At 33.9% G+C, this 19,900-nt stretch overlaps 1 protein-coding gene across 9 annotated transcripts in view; it reads right to left on the minus strand.

Moving 5' to 3' along the window:
- Nucleotides 1–19,861, minus strand: part of LOC149797543 (putative phosphorylase b kinase regulatory subunit alpha) — a 180,993-nt gene extending 161,132 nt beyond the window's left edge. For all 9 annotated transcript variants that reach the window (XM_089962405.1, XM_089962407.1, XM_089962413.1 and 6 more), the window contains exons 1-6: nt 19,649–19,861; nt 8,574–8,732; nt 6,705–6,921; nt 4,884–4,966; nt 2,655–2,735; nt 299–439 (exon numbers count right to left, since the gene is read on the minus strand). In XM_089962405.1, coding sequence (XP_089818531.1) covers nt 299–439; nt 2,655–2,735; nt 4,884–4,966; nt 6,705–6,921; nt 8,574–8,732; nt 19,649–19,726 — 759 coding nt within the window. In that variant the 5' untranslated portion in view covers nt 19,727–19,861. The remainder of the gene's footprint in view (nt 1–298; nt 440–2,654; nt 2,736–4,883; nt 4,967–6,704; nt 6,922–8,573; nt 8,733–19,648) is intronic.
- Between the last annotated feature and the right edge of the window lie 39 nt (nt 19,862–19,900).

Consider the following 19,900-nt stretch of genomic DNA (forward strand, 5'->3'; position numbering starts at 1 on the left):
AGAATTATTTATGGGGTTTTCCTCTGAATATCTATTCCTCTTAATTGTATTAGATTTCATTTTTCTATCTCCCTCAATTTTGTAATTTCATTCTCTTAGTCCTGTCAAATACAATGAACATGTGTAATTAAAGTCCTGTTCATTGTTACAAATCCATTGAGATGACAGACAGACAGACAGACAGACAGACAGATAGATAGATAGATAGATAGATAGATAGATAGATAGATAGATAGATAGATACATACATACATAGATAGATAGATAGATAGACAGATAGATAGACAGATAGATATACTTTAGAACTTGACTCTCTGGGAAGCATAGAGTGTAAAATAGCCTGGCACTGTTGAGCCTCGTCCGGCAGTACATGGATAATAGATGCAGGGCCACCACGGGCGCCAAAAAGGTCTGTCTCATTGATAGCCTCTAGAGCTGCCTAAAAACATCAACCAAAAAATAATCATACCATTATTCATGTAATATTTCATAACTTCTAATTTTCTGTACACCATCTTTCCATACCAATAATGTTCCTCAAATCAATTCAATTTTCATCCAAGAAAGTTCTAATAATATTGGCATTCAAAGAACAATACTGCAAATATTTTACAAAAACAATGTGATTAAAATCATATATTAAACACTTATATGACGTTTTTCCTTTATTTTCTTCTTGTTATTTGATAATTTTATACTTAAATCAAGACAGGTCTGCCTTTAAAAAGTCTTCAAAAAAAACTATGATATGACTCAGATGTGTCAAATGAATATGTCTGATCAAAACTAAAATAACAAATGTAAATATTAGTTACTTTTGGTAAGTATTTAGGTGAGGCATTGAATAGAAAGGATGGAAAATATAGCCTATAATTCTTAAACAGTATTGCATGCATGTACAACCTAAAACCTGTAGGCCACATCTGGTCCATGGCCTGGTTTTACCTGGCTACATTTACATAAGATGGATACATTTAAAATTGCTACACAGCCTGCACCCTTGAGAAAGCTACACATGCCTGCAATATTGTTAATGAATGCCTTAACTAACTCAGCCACTGTCGCAAGGAACAAAGATACCTCAAGAGTTGTATCATAGCTAAGAGTCCAACCAATGATGGATGAAACAACATTTGCATGCATGCATGTGTGTGTGTGAGAAAAGAAAAAATTTAACAATCATTGATTAATTTGTCTGTCTCCATTACTTTATTTTAACAGCCATGTTAAATGAATTTACCATTCATATTTAGATGAAGTGTGAAATTCACAATTTTTAATGAAAACTGTGATTACTTTGATTCCCTACTGACATCCTCACTAATCTGATTTAAAGTTGTGGGTCTCGTATAATCTTATCAGCTTTGACCACTGCACAATAACTGGACAACTTTGTTTCAGTCAAGTCTCAAAGTATATTTAATTAGTCTGTAAAAACTCTACACGACCATGTATTTTTGGCATGATGTGACATTGGATCTTGTAGTTAAAACCATTTATTCAATGATGTTGACAATGGAATATAACCTATAGCACATTCTCGGTACAGGATGATCATAATCACATTGTAACCGTACAGACTGATTACATCAACATGTAACCTCTCTAACACACACTCGCATACTTTAATCGACTGTTGCAATAAGAATATGGGGTGCACCATACACACACCTTTGAAATTTTATCAAGAGAGAAACAGAATATTTGAAAACAAAAAAACATAAAAAGGAAAACAAAGATTTTCCTTTTTCCATGTCTTTTTCTAAAATATTCTAATGTTTTCATACTTTATGGTCAGCAGTCACACCTAATTCTGATATTTTTAATCACCTGTTTTCAAACAAGATAAACAGTACCATTATATATTTGCAATACAAGTACAATTCTTAGTTATTGAAAATCATTCATGTTAATGTAAATGTTAAATAAATTTTGTATGATAGAGGGGCAAGGTGTGTTAAGCACTGCCTTACTCGACCTTCGATAAAATTACTAGGATATTCAAGTTTTTAAAACAAAAGTTACTTCCTGAAACTCTATTGACAATTGAGCACATTCTTATATACCTTGACAGTGTTCCTGGCAGCATCCTTAACTCGATGAAAGTTTTGTACATTATCATGTACTCTTACCCTACACCCAGTGAGATCCTCAACTCCAGGAAAGTTTAGTACATTCTCCTATTCCATGACCCTATACCCAGTGACTTCCTTAACTTCGTGACAGTTGAGTACATTCTCAAATACCTTGACCCTATGCTCTGTGATACTGATAACCATGAATACTGCATTGCAGCTAAATGAAAACAAAGCTCTGCACCTAAAAAGCAACTTTCAGAAATTAAATGTCCCATAAGATTCTCAATGCTATTAACTGTCAGTGTTTTCCACTACTCTCATCCAGCTAAATATAATTTCATGTCAACATGCGAGCAATGGCGATTACATTATGTATCAATTGTTAGAAATTGTTATATAATCAAAATATAATAATTAGAGTTTCAAACACCTCTATCAAAGCCACGAAGAGAATCATATCCAGGATTTAAACTGATAAAGATTAGGAAGTCGATAAATTATCCTTTCATAAAAATTTGAAACAAGATGTTATTCATTTCAAGAAAAGATGAATCAGAAATATCCACATAAACATACTTTAGCCATTCCAATGGAGCTTGAATTCAACTCAGGAAGTCCATGATTTGTCTTGTCACCTCTTTCCCATATACCATAGTCCTGCAAAATATACACAATACATCCATATTCCAAGTTTTTAATAAATGAAACAGAGATTTAATAAAGTGTGAATGTATAAGAAGGATGGTTTGTTGAAGTTTTACAGTCGTTTATTTTTCTTAAAAAGTCTGCACTTTTTTTCTTTTTGTCATAAGTATATACAAGCAGAGATTTCCTGAAAAGTTAAAAAAAAATGGCAAGGGTTGTTCCATTAAAACATACATGGGACCCAGGGAAGGCACTTTTAAAGTAGGGTACTCACCCACAGATGCAATTTAGAAATTTCTTATCTTTTAATATGAACTCTGTGAAATCAAAGTACACTGGCAAATATTGCCTTCCCTGGGTACATTGTATGTTTAAATGGAATAGCCCCAAGTTTAATCATTCAAAATTTGTATAAAAAAATACAAAGACAAATAATGTTACGAAAAATACTTCTGAACCAAGATCTTTTTCATCTAAAATAACATTCACTCTAAATTCTGTTATCTCATAGCAAGGTTAATGTACTAGTGATCTGTGTCAGGTATTGTAGATAAAACATTCTGCTTTCATGTTAGAGCTACATTCTAAATAGGCAATTACACTTATTTTAAAAGTATCAGACTTTTCAAAATCTCTGCAATTATTACAAATCTACGTCATGTGTAAAAAGTTCCTTACAAAGTTCATTAATTCTCATATAGGCCTATTATAGCACTAATTTGGAATATAACAAGTTTAATAGTATCCCGTCTGTGAGCTAACTTCACATACACCAAATCCATCAATTTTAGAGTTATTTAAAATGTAGCTTGCAGACCTGTACAGTTAGTTATGATAACATTAATTTTGCTTATCTTATTTATCTACTTTAGCACTTTTTATCTTGCAATATAATTTTTCTCTTTTCACTGATGGTTCTGCCATTACTAAGGTCTTGATGTTATCAGTTATCAACTGAGATAATGACTGTTGCAGTTTTGATCAGATCTTGGAATATACTAATAAATGAAATAAAAAGACATGACTCATTCAGAGTTAAAAATCTACGTCATGTGTAAAAAAGTTCCTTACAAAATTCATTAATTCTCATATAGACCTATTATAGCACTAATTTGGAATGTAACATGTTTAACAGTATAAACACTAATAAATGAATTAAAAAGATGTAAGTAACTCATCCAGAAACAATTAGAGACAATAGTCAAAGGCTTCTTTCACAGATGACGCAAATGGATTAACTCTATAAGCAAAGGCTGTAAATGGCTGCACAAGTGTGAATAGATGACAGCTTGGTATGTGAATTATAGTCACTGTAACATCAACAACAAACAAAAGGTATAGGTTAGAGCATGTAGTTTCCTTTGTTATCTGATATAAACTAAACTAAAGTACATGTCACTACTGCCATAATAGTACCGATGTCATATGAACACCCATGAACCATTCTTACTTCAAAGGGAATAGTCATGGATGTACACAGCCAGTTTAAAGGTTTGTATCATTTCATAATCTTGTGATTAAACCTACACAATAACAAAAGTGTCACAATGAGAAATCTTTTGAAAGGGCTTCAATGTACCAGTCAAGTATATTGTCTTTGGAGTTAATCTGTAATGCCTGTGGATGAATGAGCTCTGTCTTTGTCTTTAGTATTAGTAAGTGAGAAATGTTTTCTGGATTCAACTACTATTGTTAATGGGTTGTGCTGCTTCATTTTTCAAGCCTATTACTGTTTTTACAGATTTTCCTTTTTTTTCATGATAAGAAGTATTTATATGTTGTTTGAAAATTGTTATTACCACTACAGGAGTACTAACAGTATTTATACCAGTAAATATTGTTCACTACATGTATGTCCATCATCATCAACATAGACAAGTACATACACATTTTAACAACAATGTGAACTTGGATATAAGGTTTCTCAGTCATGTTCCCTATTCTTAATAAAATGTTATAAAACAATCTTTACTGTATGTGTATTTTAAGATTATGTTGAATACTGCAGAGAAAACAAGACTTGATAAAAGATGATGATGATGATGATGATGACAATAATGATGACGATAATAACTGGTGCATATAATTTGTTTAAAACCCGGTTTTAAAAGGCAAACCTGTGTTCAGAGGTGTACCACATAACTTAAGAAATATACTTACAGGATTTCTATATGCTGTCTCTATGTAAAATACAAGATTCTGTATGAAGGCAACTTCATCAAGGGTATAAATGATCTGTAAACCTAATAAAATAAAATAAAAATTATTCATTGTTTGCAAAAAGAACTAAAAGATTGAGAAAATGGAGTCTGAAATGGTTGTTTAACAATCAAAATATTTGAGGTTTTCACAACTCCAGTTTTCATTAAAATGAACATGAACATTTGTATATGCGTTCAAAACATCTTTCCTCTAAAATCTAATCAATAACCAACCAGAATGATTTTTCCATACTGCAAGCATTTAACAGGAAAGGTACAATTCAGTATCTAAAGTACCAGAATTGATTATATGTACCTAAAGGCTTACCGACAAGAACCATTTTGCTTTGCACCAACCAACCTCTTTCAAGAAACATTTATAGTCCAATTTTGTGAAAAGTATTGACTGGCAAAACTTTGCAAAAATCAAACACTGAGGAATAAAAGTAATGACTTGTAAACTTTGCAAAAAAAACATGGAGGCATAAAAAGTATTCACAGGTAAACTTTTCAAAATCAAACACTGAGGCATCAAAAGTATGCACAGGTAAACTTTCAAAATCAAGGACGTAACTGTCACCAAAATTGTTAGGTTTAGAACAAACCCTGAAGATGATAAAAATTATGCCATTTTTGCTAAAGAGACTATAGTTATCTTGGATGCTTGAAAAAGAGTTCATTCTCATATTACCTTTCTTATTCAATTCTGTGTAGGATATGCAACTACTGGATAACATACAAAGTGAAAAAACCCAAAATCTTTCTAAATCTTTCTAATAGAAAACAAATGATATGAGAAAACTACTAAAAATTACTTTGTTATTTTTTTTATATGGTGCACACACACACACACACACACACACACACACACATTATGTTAGTTGTTGGAGGCATTCCTTCAGCAACTGGGATGCCTGTAGAGATGCATGCTTTTCAGTGTTGATGCTGCATTTAACTTAAAATTATCCATGGAAACAACCACCTGCCTCCCCTCCTTCCACCAAGTCATTTATGTGGGGCATTACCCAAGTAGCATACTGTTCCAGTTCTGTTCTCGGGCGCCATTGCTCAAGTTCATGCATTCACAACTTTGCTTGAACTCCAAGTTTGCCAGTACTTGAATATACTCAACTACTAGGCCAAATCTACTGGACTTGCCCCCGTCATGCCAAAGATTATTTTATATGTACAATAAAGGGTCTACTGAACCTATCTATTGTGTTATATATATATATATATATATATATATATATATATATATATATATATATATATATATATATATATATATATATATATATATATTTATATCTTAAGAGAGCTTTTAATTGGTCAACACTGATGTTACTTTCTACTTAAACATACAAGACAGAAACTCAGACTACCTGGGAAAAACATTACACACCAGGTAATATTCTACAAAAGATTAAGTTGAAACTGAAGATACAAGACTTTTTTAAAACTTGAATGCAGTACCTAAGCATCTGTTATGCCAGCACAGCCACTGCTGAATGAGAAATTGAATACCTATGCATTTTTTATGCCTGCATATCCACTGCTGAATGAGAAATTTAATACCTAAGCATTTTTTATGCCAGTACAGCCACTGATGAATGAGAAATGTATTACCTAAACATTTTTTATGCCAGCACAGCCACTGATGAATGAGAAATGATGTGTATGACTAGCCATTCACAGTCACACACATAAATAATAAAGACAGCATTAAACTGAATGAGTGTTTAATATTATCAGCAACATGCATCTCAAAATCTGATACCTGAAGCTGTCATCTGAGCAAGTGTGAGCAGGTACAGCGATGTAGCATCTATCTGTAAATGTCCCCAATCATTATCTCCCACCACAACTTTGCTAGTTTTGCTGCAGTACTTGGCATGCAAGGAATCTTTTGGGTTTTGTGTATGCTTGAACTTCTCCAGCTTATCCACCTGGTTCATCATACACAGCAACAGCCCTCTCATTAGTTTCACCACAGACTGAAAGAAAGAAAAATTAGAGTCCCTTAAAGACACTGAATCTCTACTGGCTGAAAAGAATTTATTGTAATCCACAATAATTCTATTTCTTCTCTCTTTTATTATTTGTATTTGATTTTATTAAACCATTACGGAAATTCTTGAGAAACCCCAACATACCAAATTTGGCAACAAAATGGATTTTTTAAAACATATTCAAGTAAGTCACTTCACAAGATATCATTAAAAGCAAGGCTCAATTTCTTTCAGGGTCTTCAACCTTGATGTTGTTGTTGTTGTAGGGTTTAATGCCATTTTTCAGCACATGATAGGCTATACATGGCAGCCAGTATTAATGGTGGAGGAAGAACCCAGGAAACCCCCGGAAAGAACCCCTGACCCATGAGAAGCTACTAGCAAGCTTTCTCACATACCCACATTAGCTAAATCCGAGAATGACCATATCTAAGCCAGTGTCAAGAAATATACACACATAATAAGTTTATTCTATAATTACTATTATTTGGGAAGAAAAAAACCACCAAGTTATTGAATGAGCATCATTCCCTTCTTTACATGTGTCCACAAACTAGGTTTCACAAAAATCCATCCATACTTGTTTATGTTATGATGCTCACAAGCCAGTTTACCTGTAAACATGCACAAAATATTGGACCTTAAAATGAATTTCAAAATGCTTACCATCAACTTGTTCACTGGATTGCAACAAAACACAATCTAGTCAAAATTTACTTGTATATGTACAAGTCACTGTTATAGCTGAATGAAGTACAAATATGCAACCAATGACCTTTGACTTGACCCCAATGTCAAGTATGTCTGATCTTCAAACTACTTCACAAAAGGGATATGCTGGTGACCAGATTGGCACCATTTTCATTCAGTGTTTTTGTGAAAACTCCTATGTCAATTCCAACATTTGTGTGAGAGGAGTATCAACAAGATTTTCAAAATGGCCACTATTGTGCCATGTTTTGGGTTTGGTAAGTACCATTTTCATTCAGAACCAGTTACCAGTTGCTATACTGTATGTTCATATGACCATCCATTCAGGAGTGTCCTCGTAAGAATTTTCAGGATGTCTATCAAGACACCCATCTTGCAAGAATGAAAAGACCTATTTAAGAAAGAACAAGCACTGATACAAATATCTGTTCAGAAAAAGTAGATGTAACAAAATCTTTCATATCAGTTTAACATGACACCCCTCATACTGATGGTCAGAAAAAAAATGATTATACAATTGTGTGAAATTCCATCCAGTGGCTTTTTTAGGACATGTGGTAATGGACTGACTGACTGACTGACTGACTGATGGACAGATGGACGAATGGACGGAAGGAAGGAAGGACTATTGATTATGTTTTCAATTTAATATAAAATTTTCTTACTTAGCATACCTGTACATTTTAATTTCTGTAAATTTTTTATTTAGTAAATTTTCTTAATTTTGCAAACGAATAGACTATTGAACAAGATATTCTGATGGTTCAAGATGTTAAACCATTTACTATTAATGCACCACAAATGCCTCTAAGAAATCATGCATACTTCTATTCTTCACATCTAATTCAATGAATTATGGGTACAGTTATGCAATTTGGAAGATCTTTAAAGATTTCTGAATGAATACAAATATTATTCTGTATTACCTGCTCAAGCTCATAGGCCTTGGCCAAGTCTTCATCCAGATCAGCTGTTTTGCGATAAGCCAAAGCCAGTCCCCACACAGCATAAATGGAGTAAACATTATCTCGGACCCAAGCATGGCTGTTAGTCTCACTGGCCGGAAACAAACCTGTCACAGGGCTCTAAACAAAAAATAGTATAAATTTGTAGACTTGTACTGGTACTACAAATATGTGTTGAGTCCAAAAGCATGCATCTTCTTTCATAGGTTTAGAGCATATAATTTGGTGACAAATAAATTGACTTTTCTTCAATATTGTAACAATGATGGGACATGATCTTTTTGAAACTGAGAAAATAGGTCTCTTTGGGTTTCAAAATGGAGTTTAATTATCACACTCTGTAGGTTAGGTTGTATAAAGATAGCTAACAAACAAATATTCATTATTTTCCTTAACATCCATGCACTTGTACAAAAGGGCAGAACACTCATTGCCCCTAGGCATCCATCAAAAAATGAGCTTGTCATTTCTTCCCCCATACCACTTAGACGATTTATTAGAAACTATGTTATATGGATGATCAAGTTACAAAATAAGTTTTACTTGCTTCCTCAGGTCCATTCTGGTAGGAAATTTCTTGAAAAATTGCCAAACAAGGGATATTTTGAGAAGTCTGCTTATCACTGCTATCATCACCGCAGTGCTTGGAAAATTTTTATGGAAAATGTGTAAGCTTGATAGGTGGTTGATGCAGATGTATAATAAGGTTTGGCTTTTCTTCCCTCTTACTCATCCATGGAAACATTTTTTAAATTATAACAAAATGGGTATTTGGGGAATTAAATTTGTCACCATGTCTCCCTTCCTCATTGACTGGATGATTTTACTGAAAATATTGTCAACTAAATGCAGTTAGTGTTGATTGGCACAATGGTTTATTTTTTCTCTGGTCCAATTTCAGATAGTTGTGATGTTGTTCTTCTTTGGATTTAACATCATTTTCAGCGCATGATAGGCCATACATGGTGGCCAGCATAACTGAAGGAAGAACCCAGAAAAACCCAGGTAAAGAACCACCGACCCATGGGAAGCTATGCTAAGCTTTCTCACATACTCACATTGGCCAAGCCCAAGTCTTGAACCCACACAGACAGAGGTTATTTGGCAGTGATTAGTTTAGGTAAGTGTTTAAGACTGCTCAACCTCCCAGGGACCCAGGAAAGGGGTGAAATGATATACCTATGCCACATATAAATTTCACAATGCACAGCATATGATATGATACATTATCGATACACATATAAACTTGAAGGTCTTTCCATCTTTACAAGGACTCTAGTCGATGTTAGTTGGTGCCTTTTTTGTGTGCTGACATACTAGTTGTATTTCCAGCACTGTATGTTGATTACAAACAGACACAGACTTAACACCTAATTACATTATTGACAAGGCAACAAAAATACTTTAAAACATTCTACTTGAAATTTGTCAGTGATTTTAATTCAACCTTCCAGGTCATTTCAGGCTGCCACATTTGATCAAATACATGACTCATCTTAGCCATCTTGCCCTTTCTTTTGCATGGCATCTTATTACCAATTTCATAAGCTCACTAAAACTTACAAGACATTAGGAGTTATCTTCAAGGCAGAAGAAATTGTGCGAATTCCTAGTGCAAGGAAAATCTCATTTAGAACAAGACGGGTAGGGAAGGGGTATGATGGTATGAATGAATACCTATAAAATCTATCACACTGTACTAACTGCAGATATCAAAATAACTGCCACAGCCACAGACATTCGCTCTTGTTAGTTATGAAGGAAAATTATTGACAACTCTCATTTCCCTTCAATAAAAACTTAATATATTAAAAATGTCTGCAAGGTGACAAACTCTAAACTGCAGGTCTAAATATGCTCCTCACAGATTCAGTGCTAACTTTATCCAGTTGTCATGTTCAGTCACTGTTGAAATATCTAAACTTGAAAAGAGACATTCCAAATTTGCACCCATACATGATTTATGTACAATTATTTAATAACCACTTCTGTAAGAAGTTCCTCTGCTGTTTTGACAATACTTCCTGTGTGTCATGAAGGGATTAAGCCACATTAAGTTTGATTGGTTGTTATTCTTTACCCTGACTGGAACAAACAATGACCACCAATCAGAATTCAATGTAACATATTTCACTGTGACACAATGGAAATGTAGCAATTAAATTAAATCTAAGTAATCAATAAAGTAAATTATTCATAAGAATGGTTTTTTTAAGTGATGAGTAAAGTACTTCATTATAAAAGAAGAACACATTTGGAATGTCTCCCTTTATTCTGAACATGGAGTTGGGATACGTTAATAAGCATCAAACTGGCAAAGATGGGGGAGTCATTAGAAACCACATCACCTTGTGTTAATTTGTAGAAGGCGAGCAGGTGTAGTCAATACATGTTTTCACTGGCAAAAATGAGTGCCTGTGCCTGTGTCATCTGTCTCACATGAATTATCAATTAAAAGAATAAAAAGGCAAATGTCTAATAATTATTCATGACTGCTGAATATTAAAGTAACTTTTATAAGGGTTATAAGTCTAGGCTCTTATAAAAAGTAACAAAAGTGAGTGAAGACAACAAGCTTTGTAAAAGTTAACAACTAATTTATTTCCCTAGAATATCAAGTGAAAAATTAGAAAAAAGATCTAACGGTTTTATGAATCAAATCCAAAAAAAATCCAAGAATTAATAAGTAAAAGTCCTAGTAATAAAAAGTCCTGAATGAAACTGTTGTTGTTGTTGTTGTTGTGGGATTTAACGCCATTTTTCAGCACACGATAGGCTATACATGGCAGCCAGTATTAATGGTGGAGGAAGAACCCGGGAAAACCCCGGAAAGAACCACCGACCCTCGAGAAGCTACTGGCAAGCTTTCTCACATACCCACATTGGCTGAATCTTAGACTCGAACCGCCGCAGACAGAGGTGACTGAATGAAACTGAGTTTGAATCCCAATGAAATCCAAAATGGAAGACGACATCTGTTGTAACCTGCAAAATGCTGTCATATCAACAGTTTCTTGGTTAATGACAAAATATTATTCCAGTTTTGAATTCAGTATAACTTCCAATATATGTTTTTATCCAAGAATTTTGTAGGAGCACTCATGTACTTCCCGGAAAAAGAATCACTTGAATTCAAATAATTTGAGGAAAATAAAATAATTACCCAAACTGGACAGAGCATAAAACAAATTGACTTTTCAAATGTTAAGGCATGACTGACTGAATTCTTATCATAACATTAGTTATAAGACTAACTAAAACACAAAACAGATTCCTGAATGGGGGTCAAGAGTTCATCCTTCCAGAAGGAATAGAAGTTTGTTACATGATAATTATCATGTCATACAGGTATGGCCTTGACTTAACTTAATAATTCTTACTCTGTGAAAGAATTTAATTTTTTTTTAAAGTTGTTTACCATAACTGTCACTGGTTCTGAATCAAGGTCAAAAACTTGATACAGTGTTTATATTATTAGGTGTTTATCAATGAAATAAAAAATAAAAATTTTAAAATATCAAACAGAACTGAACTGAATTTCTGGACAATGTCAAATCCAGTAAACAATATCACATTACAAAAGCATGTAAGAGAATTAAAAAAATTAAAACTAACAAATAAATAATTAAATTACATATTCATAACAATAGTAAATATTGTTTTGTATTCATTACCCACCTCTTGTATGTATATGTACATCGGTATGGCAAAAGTACTGATACATTGATATATCAATGAATTTTTTCACCCTATGTTTTAAACATTTCTTGAAATAGTCAAAAAAGGACATTTGGGGATATTTTTCCCCTGAATTAATTTTTGGAGTTAGTTTTGGAATTTTTTAAAATCCAAAATGGGGTGTTTTGATAATTGGGTTCAGCATTTAGTACACATTTTGCACTGCTTCAAGGATTTTTTTGAATTCTGAAGGTGGGATATATGGCTGGTGTAAATGCAAAATAGCATTACCTATCTTCCCCTGGCTCGTATCTTGGGGAATCTTCTTTAAAATTCTTCAAAATGGTGTATTTTGGGAATTCAGTTTGTCGCTTTTATTTAAAATTTTGCAGGCTATATGTCAGGTTGGTGTAAATGTACAATAAGATTTTACTTTTATTTCTGTCACTTTCTGATGATGCCCCATGAAAAACTGTCAAGAAAGGAATATCTGAGAAATTCAGCATAAGGTTCTCCTACTTTCAAGGATTTTAATGGAGCTTTGTATGCAGGATATGTGGTTGGTGCACATGCACAACAAAAATTTTATTTTACTTCTAGTCCATTTTGGAATAAACCAGAGATCACACATGTGGAATCATCTGCTAAACATCCAAATGCATGACATCTGGACCATAAGGATGCTGTTTGAAACTACTTTCAGTGATGTTGAATGCATGTGCTAAGAAAACAACTGTTTTGAGGTTCCTCTACTGTTGTACATGTATCTTCATTCATATCTGACACATCATTCATTTTGACCAACAGTAGAAGGTGCCTATGCCATAAACGTTTTTGTCAAAGTTGGTCACATTCAGCCTTCTTAGATAAAGTTATATAAACTTAAAATGTGTTTCCACTTTTAATGGAACCATATCTAATGGTGGTACAACTATAATGAAACAGTAGCTACAGTAGAGTAAAAAGAAACTTTGTCAAAATGTGTATGCTGGAATACAGGGCAATTAGTCTGATAATCAGCCCCACCCCACCCTCACCCAAACATGTGTTGACACTAATGGACATTTTGATGATCTGCTGTAATTTGTTCATTAAAATGCATACAGTTTAGAAACTTACTGGTATTTGGTAACAGCTGTAGGTAGCCTCAAATTTCAAAATGGCCAGAGAACATGGGTTACATTTTCCATGTGGATTTATAAATTAAAACATAGGATGTGATCCAGAAATATTCTGTACATACTGTAAGGCCAAAAAGCCCCTTCATTTGGTGATACATGTACATGTAGCTTTAGAGATGCAAGAAATACCAGTAAGTGTCAGAAATGTACACCAATGTGTTGCCGACAGATCTGTCTGCAAACGTTCCTCAATTTAGTAAAAACGTCACACCAAACCTTCAAAATTTCCATCAGCTTCAACACAGGTGGGGGGGGGCTTGATTTATCTGACTTTGGGGCAATATCTCTACGCTTTGTGTCTGATGTATATGTGTCTACATGTCTTTAATAATGAAGTATCTGTATCTGTCTTTAGTTGATTATTTGTTGGAATAACAGCTCTTCAGAACTGATGTTATTTAAAGTAATATCTGACATGTAATAAACAATAAAGGAAAGTGACAAAGTGGCAAATTGTGCTCTGTCTTCCACAGATGAATAATTTTAACCTTCCTTTGGGTGGTTTCATGTTAGGTCCTTATGAGCTGCAATAACTTACGATAAAGTTCTAAAATTAATTAATGAATATTCATGAGATATTTATGCATTTGCATAGGATTCTTACATGAAGGCTTGTGCCAAACTGAAGATAAAAACAGTTTAAACTGAGTTTAAAAAACACTGATTTATCAATGATATTTAGCATACCGAACCAATTTACTTATTTTTATCTTTTACAATTCACTCCCAATTGTCATAACCTTATTAATTAAAAAATAAACATATTCATCTGGAAATGTGGCCTTTCAAAACCTTTTGTAGAATCAAAGAAATTGCAGCACAAGGTAAAAGTGAGAGAAAGACCTATTCAAAGTGTTTTACTATATTTATTGTATATGTTGGGACACCATAAATTAATTTCTGAAGTAATTTTTTTGTGCACTGTACATGTATGTTCCAGGGAAGCTCTTTGTATTTGGAGTAGTATGTTTTGGGACATTTTTTAATCATAATATTGATGCTTACCTGGAAAAATGATTAATGTGGGTATCAACTGTTGCATTTAAGAATGAAATCATTCAAAACTTGCATCTCCAAAAATGCACCAAAACTGAAATTAAATTTGCATATAGACTATGATATGAAAAGCATTTTGTTGTCTTATGGTATTCATTCCATGATACTAATATCTACATTTATTTGGATTTTCATAATTTAACATATTAAATTTCCAAATATCTGCTGCAGAGTGGGTGTCCATCAATATTGTTTACCCTCAGATGTTTAATAGTAATCATATTGCTTCCACATTCATGCAAGTCTGAACAACTGGTATTTGTATTGTACTTTGTTGTTTTGCTGTACACTGTGTTTGATGCAATCAAAATTCCAATTTTATTTATATTTGCCATATTGTAAGCCAGGTCTAATTCCCAAGTAATACTACCTTAGATATCTGCCAGCCAACACAAAGCCCTTAGCTTGTAATGGCAGCACTGCATTGTTTTCCCAACCCTTTGATCGAGCTGTAAATTTCACACTTGCTCAGTGCCATATGGTTCTATATTCAGTTAACAATTTATCTGAACTTCTTGTGAACTGTCAATTGAAATATATTCAGCTGCAGTATATGCTTTAATAGATTTCTCAGAATGTATGTTCAAATTCTAAATTACAGAACCAAAACTGTTTCATTGTTTCAATATATTTTCAAAATAACTGTGAACACCTATAAAAGGAATCAAAGGTCAGCTTCTCTCAGTCAGCCTACTTTGTACATAAAAAATTGGCATACTTAAAAGAATCGAAAGTAGGCTTCCAGAGTTGGCTTGCTTTGTAAATAAATTAACTTTTGTATCTGTTATATCAAGCTGAAACAATGGGTTTATTTTAATCTACCAGGCATGTTTAGTAACCACCCAAACATTTACTGCTTGCACCTTGTTATCTTGATGTCTTCAAGGTAGAATAGCATGCACTGCATTAACAAATACTTTTATAACCCATGCAAGTAAGAATATTTTCTTTTTTTTTAAATATTCTTATATTAATAACATGGATATAATACTCCTCGTTATTTTACACCATATACAGTGTTATGCATGAATTGCCAGTACCTCGAAACAACTGTTGTTTTCCTTTCTCTCTCATTTTTGATTTTGTCTGATCCAATTTTTCAGTTTTTAGTTTAATAACATGCATAAACCCTTGAAGATCACCAAACACAATTCAGTTATACATCTTCACATCAATGAACAACATATCAATATTTTTACTCAACATAGGTGATATACACTATGTATCTGGACACTACATCATAGCGTACAATTTCAGACAGTGAATACATTTATTTGCACACAAATTGTCTATGAAGAACAAAAAATAAAAATAAAAAAGAACATTTCAAGGTTAATTTATTTTAATTAAATTCTTTCAGTGTGTCATCAAATAAGCATTTTATTTACCTACTTCACTGAAACATGTGGGGCAGAGAGCAGCAAATTCAACACAATGTTTTATGTCTATATGTTTTGAGACATATGAACTAGGAAACAAAAAGTTTAACCATAAGTTATGAGACAGGAAAAAAATCATCATCATCATCAAACCCTTCACTCAAGAGGTCGTTGGGGCACCACAGTTGACTTTACAACCAATTCTCTCCATCTTTCTCTGTTCTCTACTGCATTTTGGGAATCTCCAAATCCCATGCTTGTCCACTCCTTAATGTTGTCTTCCCACCTCTGTTTCTGTCTGCCTCTTCTACACCCTCGCAATGTGCCTTGCAAGATTGTTTCTGTCAGTCCAGATGATCTTGAGACATGACCATACCACTTCAGTTTACACTTTTTTACAATGGTCAAGAGGTCTTCATAGGATCTGATAGCTCATTGGATCCTGTTGTGGACTTCTTCGTTGGTTACTTGGTCAATGTATCGGATGCCCAAGATCTTGCAGTAGCATCTCATTTCGAAGGTTTGAATCCTTCTTTGTAGACCTAATATGAGCATCCATGTTTCACAAGCATACAGAAAGATGGATGACAATTGAACACATCAGCCTGATTCTGAAACCAAAATCAATGTTGGTATCTTTCCATATTGGTCTCAACCTTGTTATTGCTGCTGCTGTGTAGGCAATCCTGCAAAGTAGTTCTGGTTTGGAGCCCTCATCTGTAATAACTGATCCCAAGTACTTGAAGCTTGTGACTCTTTCCGACCTTTATTTTTGCAATGATGCCATTGGTGTTGTTTGTCATCAGTTTGGTTTTTTCGGTACTAATCTCCATACCGTATGCTGTGGAGGTTGTGTCAATGTGCTCAAACATATCACCCAGTTCTTTTTCCTCTCCTGCTAAACCACCAATATCATCTGTGAAGTGAAGGCTGGTGATTCTTCTTCCTCCGATGCTGACAGTGCCCTTGTGGTCATGCAAGGCATCCTCCATGATCCTTTCCAGGAAAATGTTGAAGAGTGCAAGTGACAGTACACATCCCTGTTTGACTCTAACTGTTGTTCGAAACCAATCTCTTCTGCTGCCATTGATGAGGACATCAATGATGGCTTTGTCATCGAGGTGCTCAACAACCTGCACAAAGGCCACATGCCACACCCTATCAAAGGCCTTTTTGAAATCTATAAAGATGTGGTATAGATACTGCTGATGCTGAAGGTATTTCTCGCAAAGGAGTCTGAAATTGAAGATTTATTCTGTAGTGCTCCTTCCTTAGAAGCCTGCCTGCTCTTCAGCAATAATTTTTTCTGCTTGAGGCTTTAGTCTATTGAGAATTATCTTCAGCATGACTTTACTTGAGTGACTGATCAGACTGATGGTTCTGTAGTTTTGGCAAAGCTGTAGATTTCCTTTCTTGGGAAGCACGATGACCAAGGATTGAGTCCATGTGGTGGGCCATTTTCCTGTCTGCATATCCTGTGCAGATTGTTGTCTGGATTGTGACTATCTCTTTTCTTCCGGAAAAAAATAATTTATTTTATCTTGTCTCAACCATAACAACAAAAGAATTGTAACCACATTATTAATTTAAATAATAAATACATTAATGAGAAAATATGTTTCTAAAAACCCAGGTTATTATAATCAGAGTTGGTTACCCTTATCAAAACTAGTAGTGTAATGACAGAAAATGGCAGTGTCCTTTAAAACTGATTCCATCAAATGATCAATTTAAATGTTTTATTCCATAACAGCTTTTGTATCTGGGAGACTGCACTATACAATTTTTTTACTTGTGTAAATACTTTGCAGAATGCCAATTTTCTTTTTAGTTATCTACTGCAATAATTGCCCTAAAACTATAGTTCATTTTGCAGAGAATTGTGGATGATATCCACATCTGTTTCTCACTGAATTTTTGTGTCAGCAACTTGAAATGTAGCAAAGGTTACTGAATTTGTTTTGTGCATGAATGACCAGACATCATTCATACTGACTTACAGCACAAATAAAATTCATTTGATCAATGCTGGAAACAAATGGTCGGTGTACATGTGATATGCCATGTTCATCCTGGGATACTGAAAAAGTCTATTTTTTATATAGCACAGAGCCTTACTGGAACTGTCTGTTATGTGCCACACGTGATCAAACATCTGCATTGTCTTTAATTAGCATTCTACTTTCACTCAACATGCCAGGGTCTGACGCTTCAGCAATAAAATATGCATAATGAAAATAAGGATAATTAGTGGTGTCACAAATTTTTATTGAATTTTATTCATAAAACACCAGACTCCTATGCTTAAACTGATCTATTTCATTTGTTGTAGATGTCATCTTAAACGCTATTGTAAATGATTGCTGAATAGCTTAAGTGTCTTATTTGTGATTTTTTTCTTAAAGGTAACTTACTTATCTATTTATTTATTAATTATAATATATATATTTTCAACACCAATATTTAGGTACCATGATAACTTTACATCATTCATTTAGCCTCTTTATCTTTACTGCACAAGATAAACCATTATTTTTCAAAAAAAATACATGAAATAGAAATGGTGCCTCCTATTTTAATGGTGAATAGCCCTGTTCATTAATTGAAGGATGGTGTTTGCCCCACCCCACCACACCCTACAATCATTGGGTACCTGGACGTTTCGCCCCATGGACGTTTCAACCCAAGACATTTCACCCCAATTCAAATGGACATTTCGTCCCACTTCAATGGACATTTCGCCCCACATGGTACATGCACGTTTCGCCCCATGGACGTTTCGGCCCAGGACATTTTGCCCTACATTAATGGAAATATCGGACATTTATAGAAATTCATCAGCATTACACCACGTTCTTCATTTATAAGTGGCGATAAGCCAATTTCCTACAAACGGTAAAAGTGGTTTTCATCAGTTTGTGTAACAGCAAAAATAAAAGTACTACCATATAGAAAATGATCACTGTAAACGATATATTAATTTTCTGATCAGTCTTATTACATAAATGAAGAAAAAAAAGGAAAATATTGTCTGATATAACGGCACGCTGAACGTAATTGAAATGGATGAGAGTGATGGGATTATGGGGCATGAAATTAAATCTTAACGGTAGGCCCCTAAAATAAAATGAAGACAATGGTGTAATGCTTGTGAATTTCTATAAATGTCCGATATTTCCATTGATGTGGGGCGAAATGTCCTGGGTCGAAACGTCCATGGGGCGAAACGTCCATATACCATGTGGGGCGAAATGTCCATTGAAATGGGGTGAAATGTCCATTGAAGTGAGGCGAAATGTCCTGGGCCGAAACGTCCATGGGGCGAAACGTCTATAATCCCAATCTTTGGTAACAATTTTATCCATTTGTACACTGATTTCACTTTAACGGTAAAATAATTTTGCAAGTTTGGCCATAAATATTATGAAGTTGACACTGCTCTTGAGAAACATCCATGCAGCTGATAGGGGACACAATTATTGTTTTGATGGGAAAAATACTAAAAATATAAATTTAAGCCAAGTAAATCTGATTGAACTGTCAGGATTTAATGGGTAAACATTTTTCTATGAAAAAGTAAAGCATTGTTGAAAATATCTTCAAAATAATATTTTATTCACGCATGCAAATCCCCCCCCCCACAAAAATTCATGTACAATCCTAATCCTAATAGATCTCTACTACGTGACACATTTTCTTACGTCCTCGAAATTATGTGTCATGTTTACAATGTTCCTCTTACCTGATGTTTCAATATCGTCCTGTTGATCAGACGTTGATAATAATCTAATCTGACACCAGAATTGCTTCGATTCCTCATCTTGGAAACTCTGGAATATGAAATTATCCTGCGTTCAGATTTAACATGATTTGTGCTTTATTATCAGTTATTTAGCTGAAAAGGTCAACCTAAGGTCTAGGTCATTGGGTCGGATAGCCGCATAAAATTCGCATCATATAAAATATTACGTTTAATATAATTTCCAAAAAAAGT

This window comes from Sinohyriopsis cumingii, chromosome 6 (genome assembly GCF_028554795.1).
Source record: "Sinohyriopsis cumingii isolate HCF-2022 chromosome 6, ASM2855479v2, whole genome shotgun sequence".
Taxonomy (NCBI): domain Eukaryota; kingdom Metazoa; phylum Mollusca; class Bivalvia; order Unionida; family Unionidae; genus Sinohyriopsis; species Sinohyriopsis cumingii.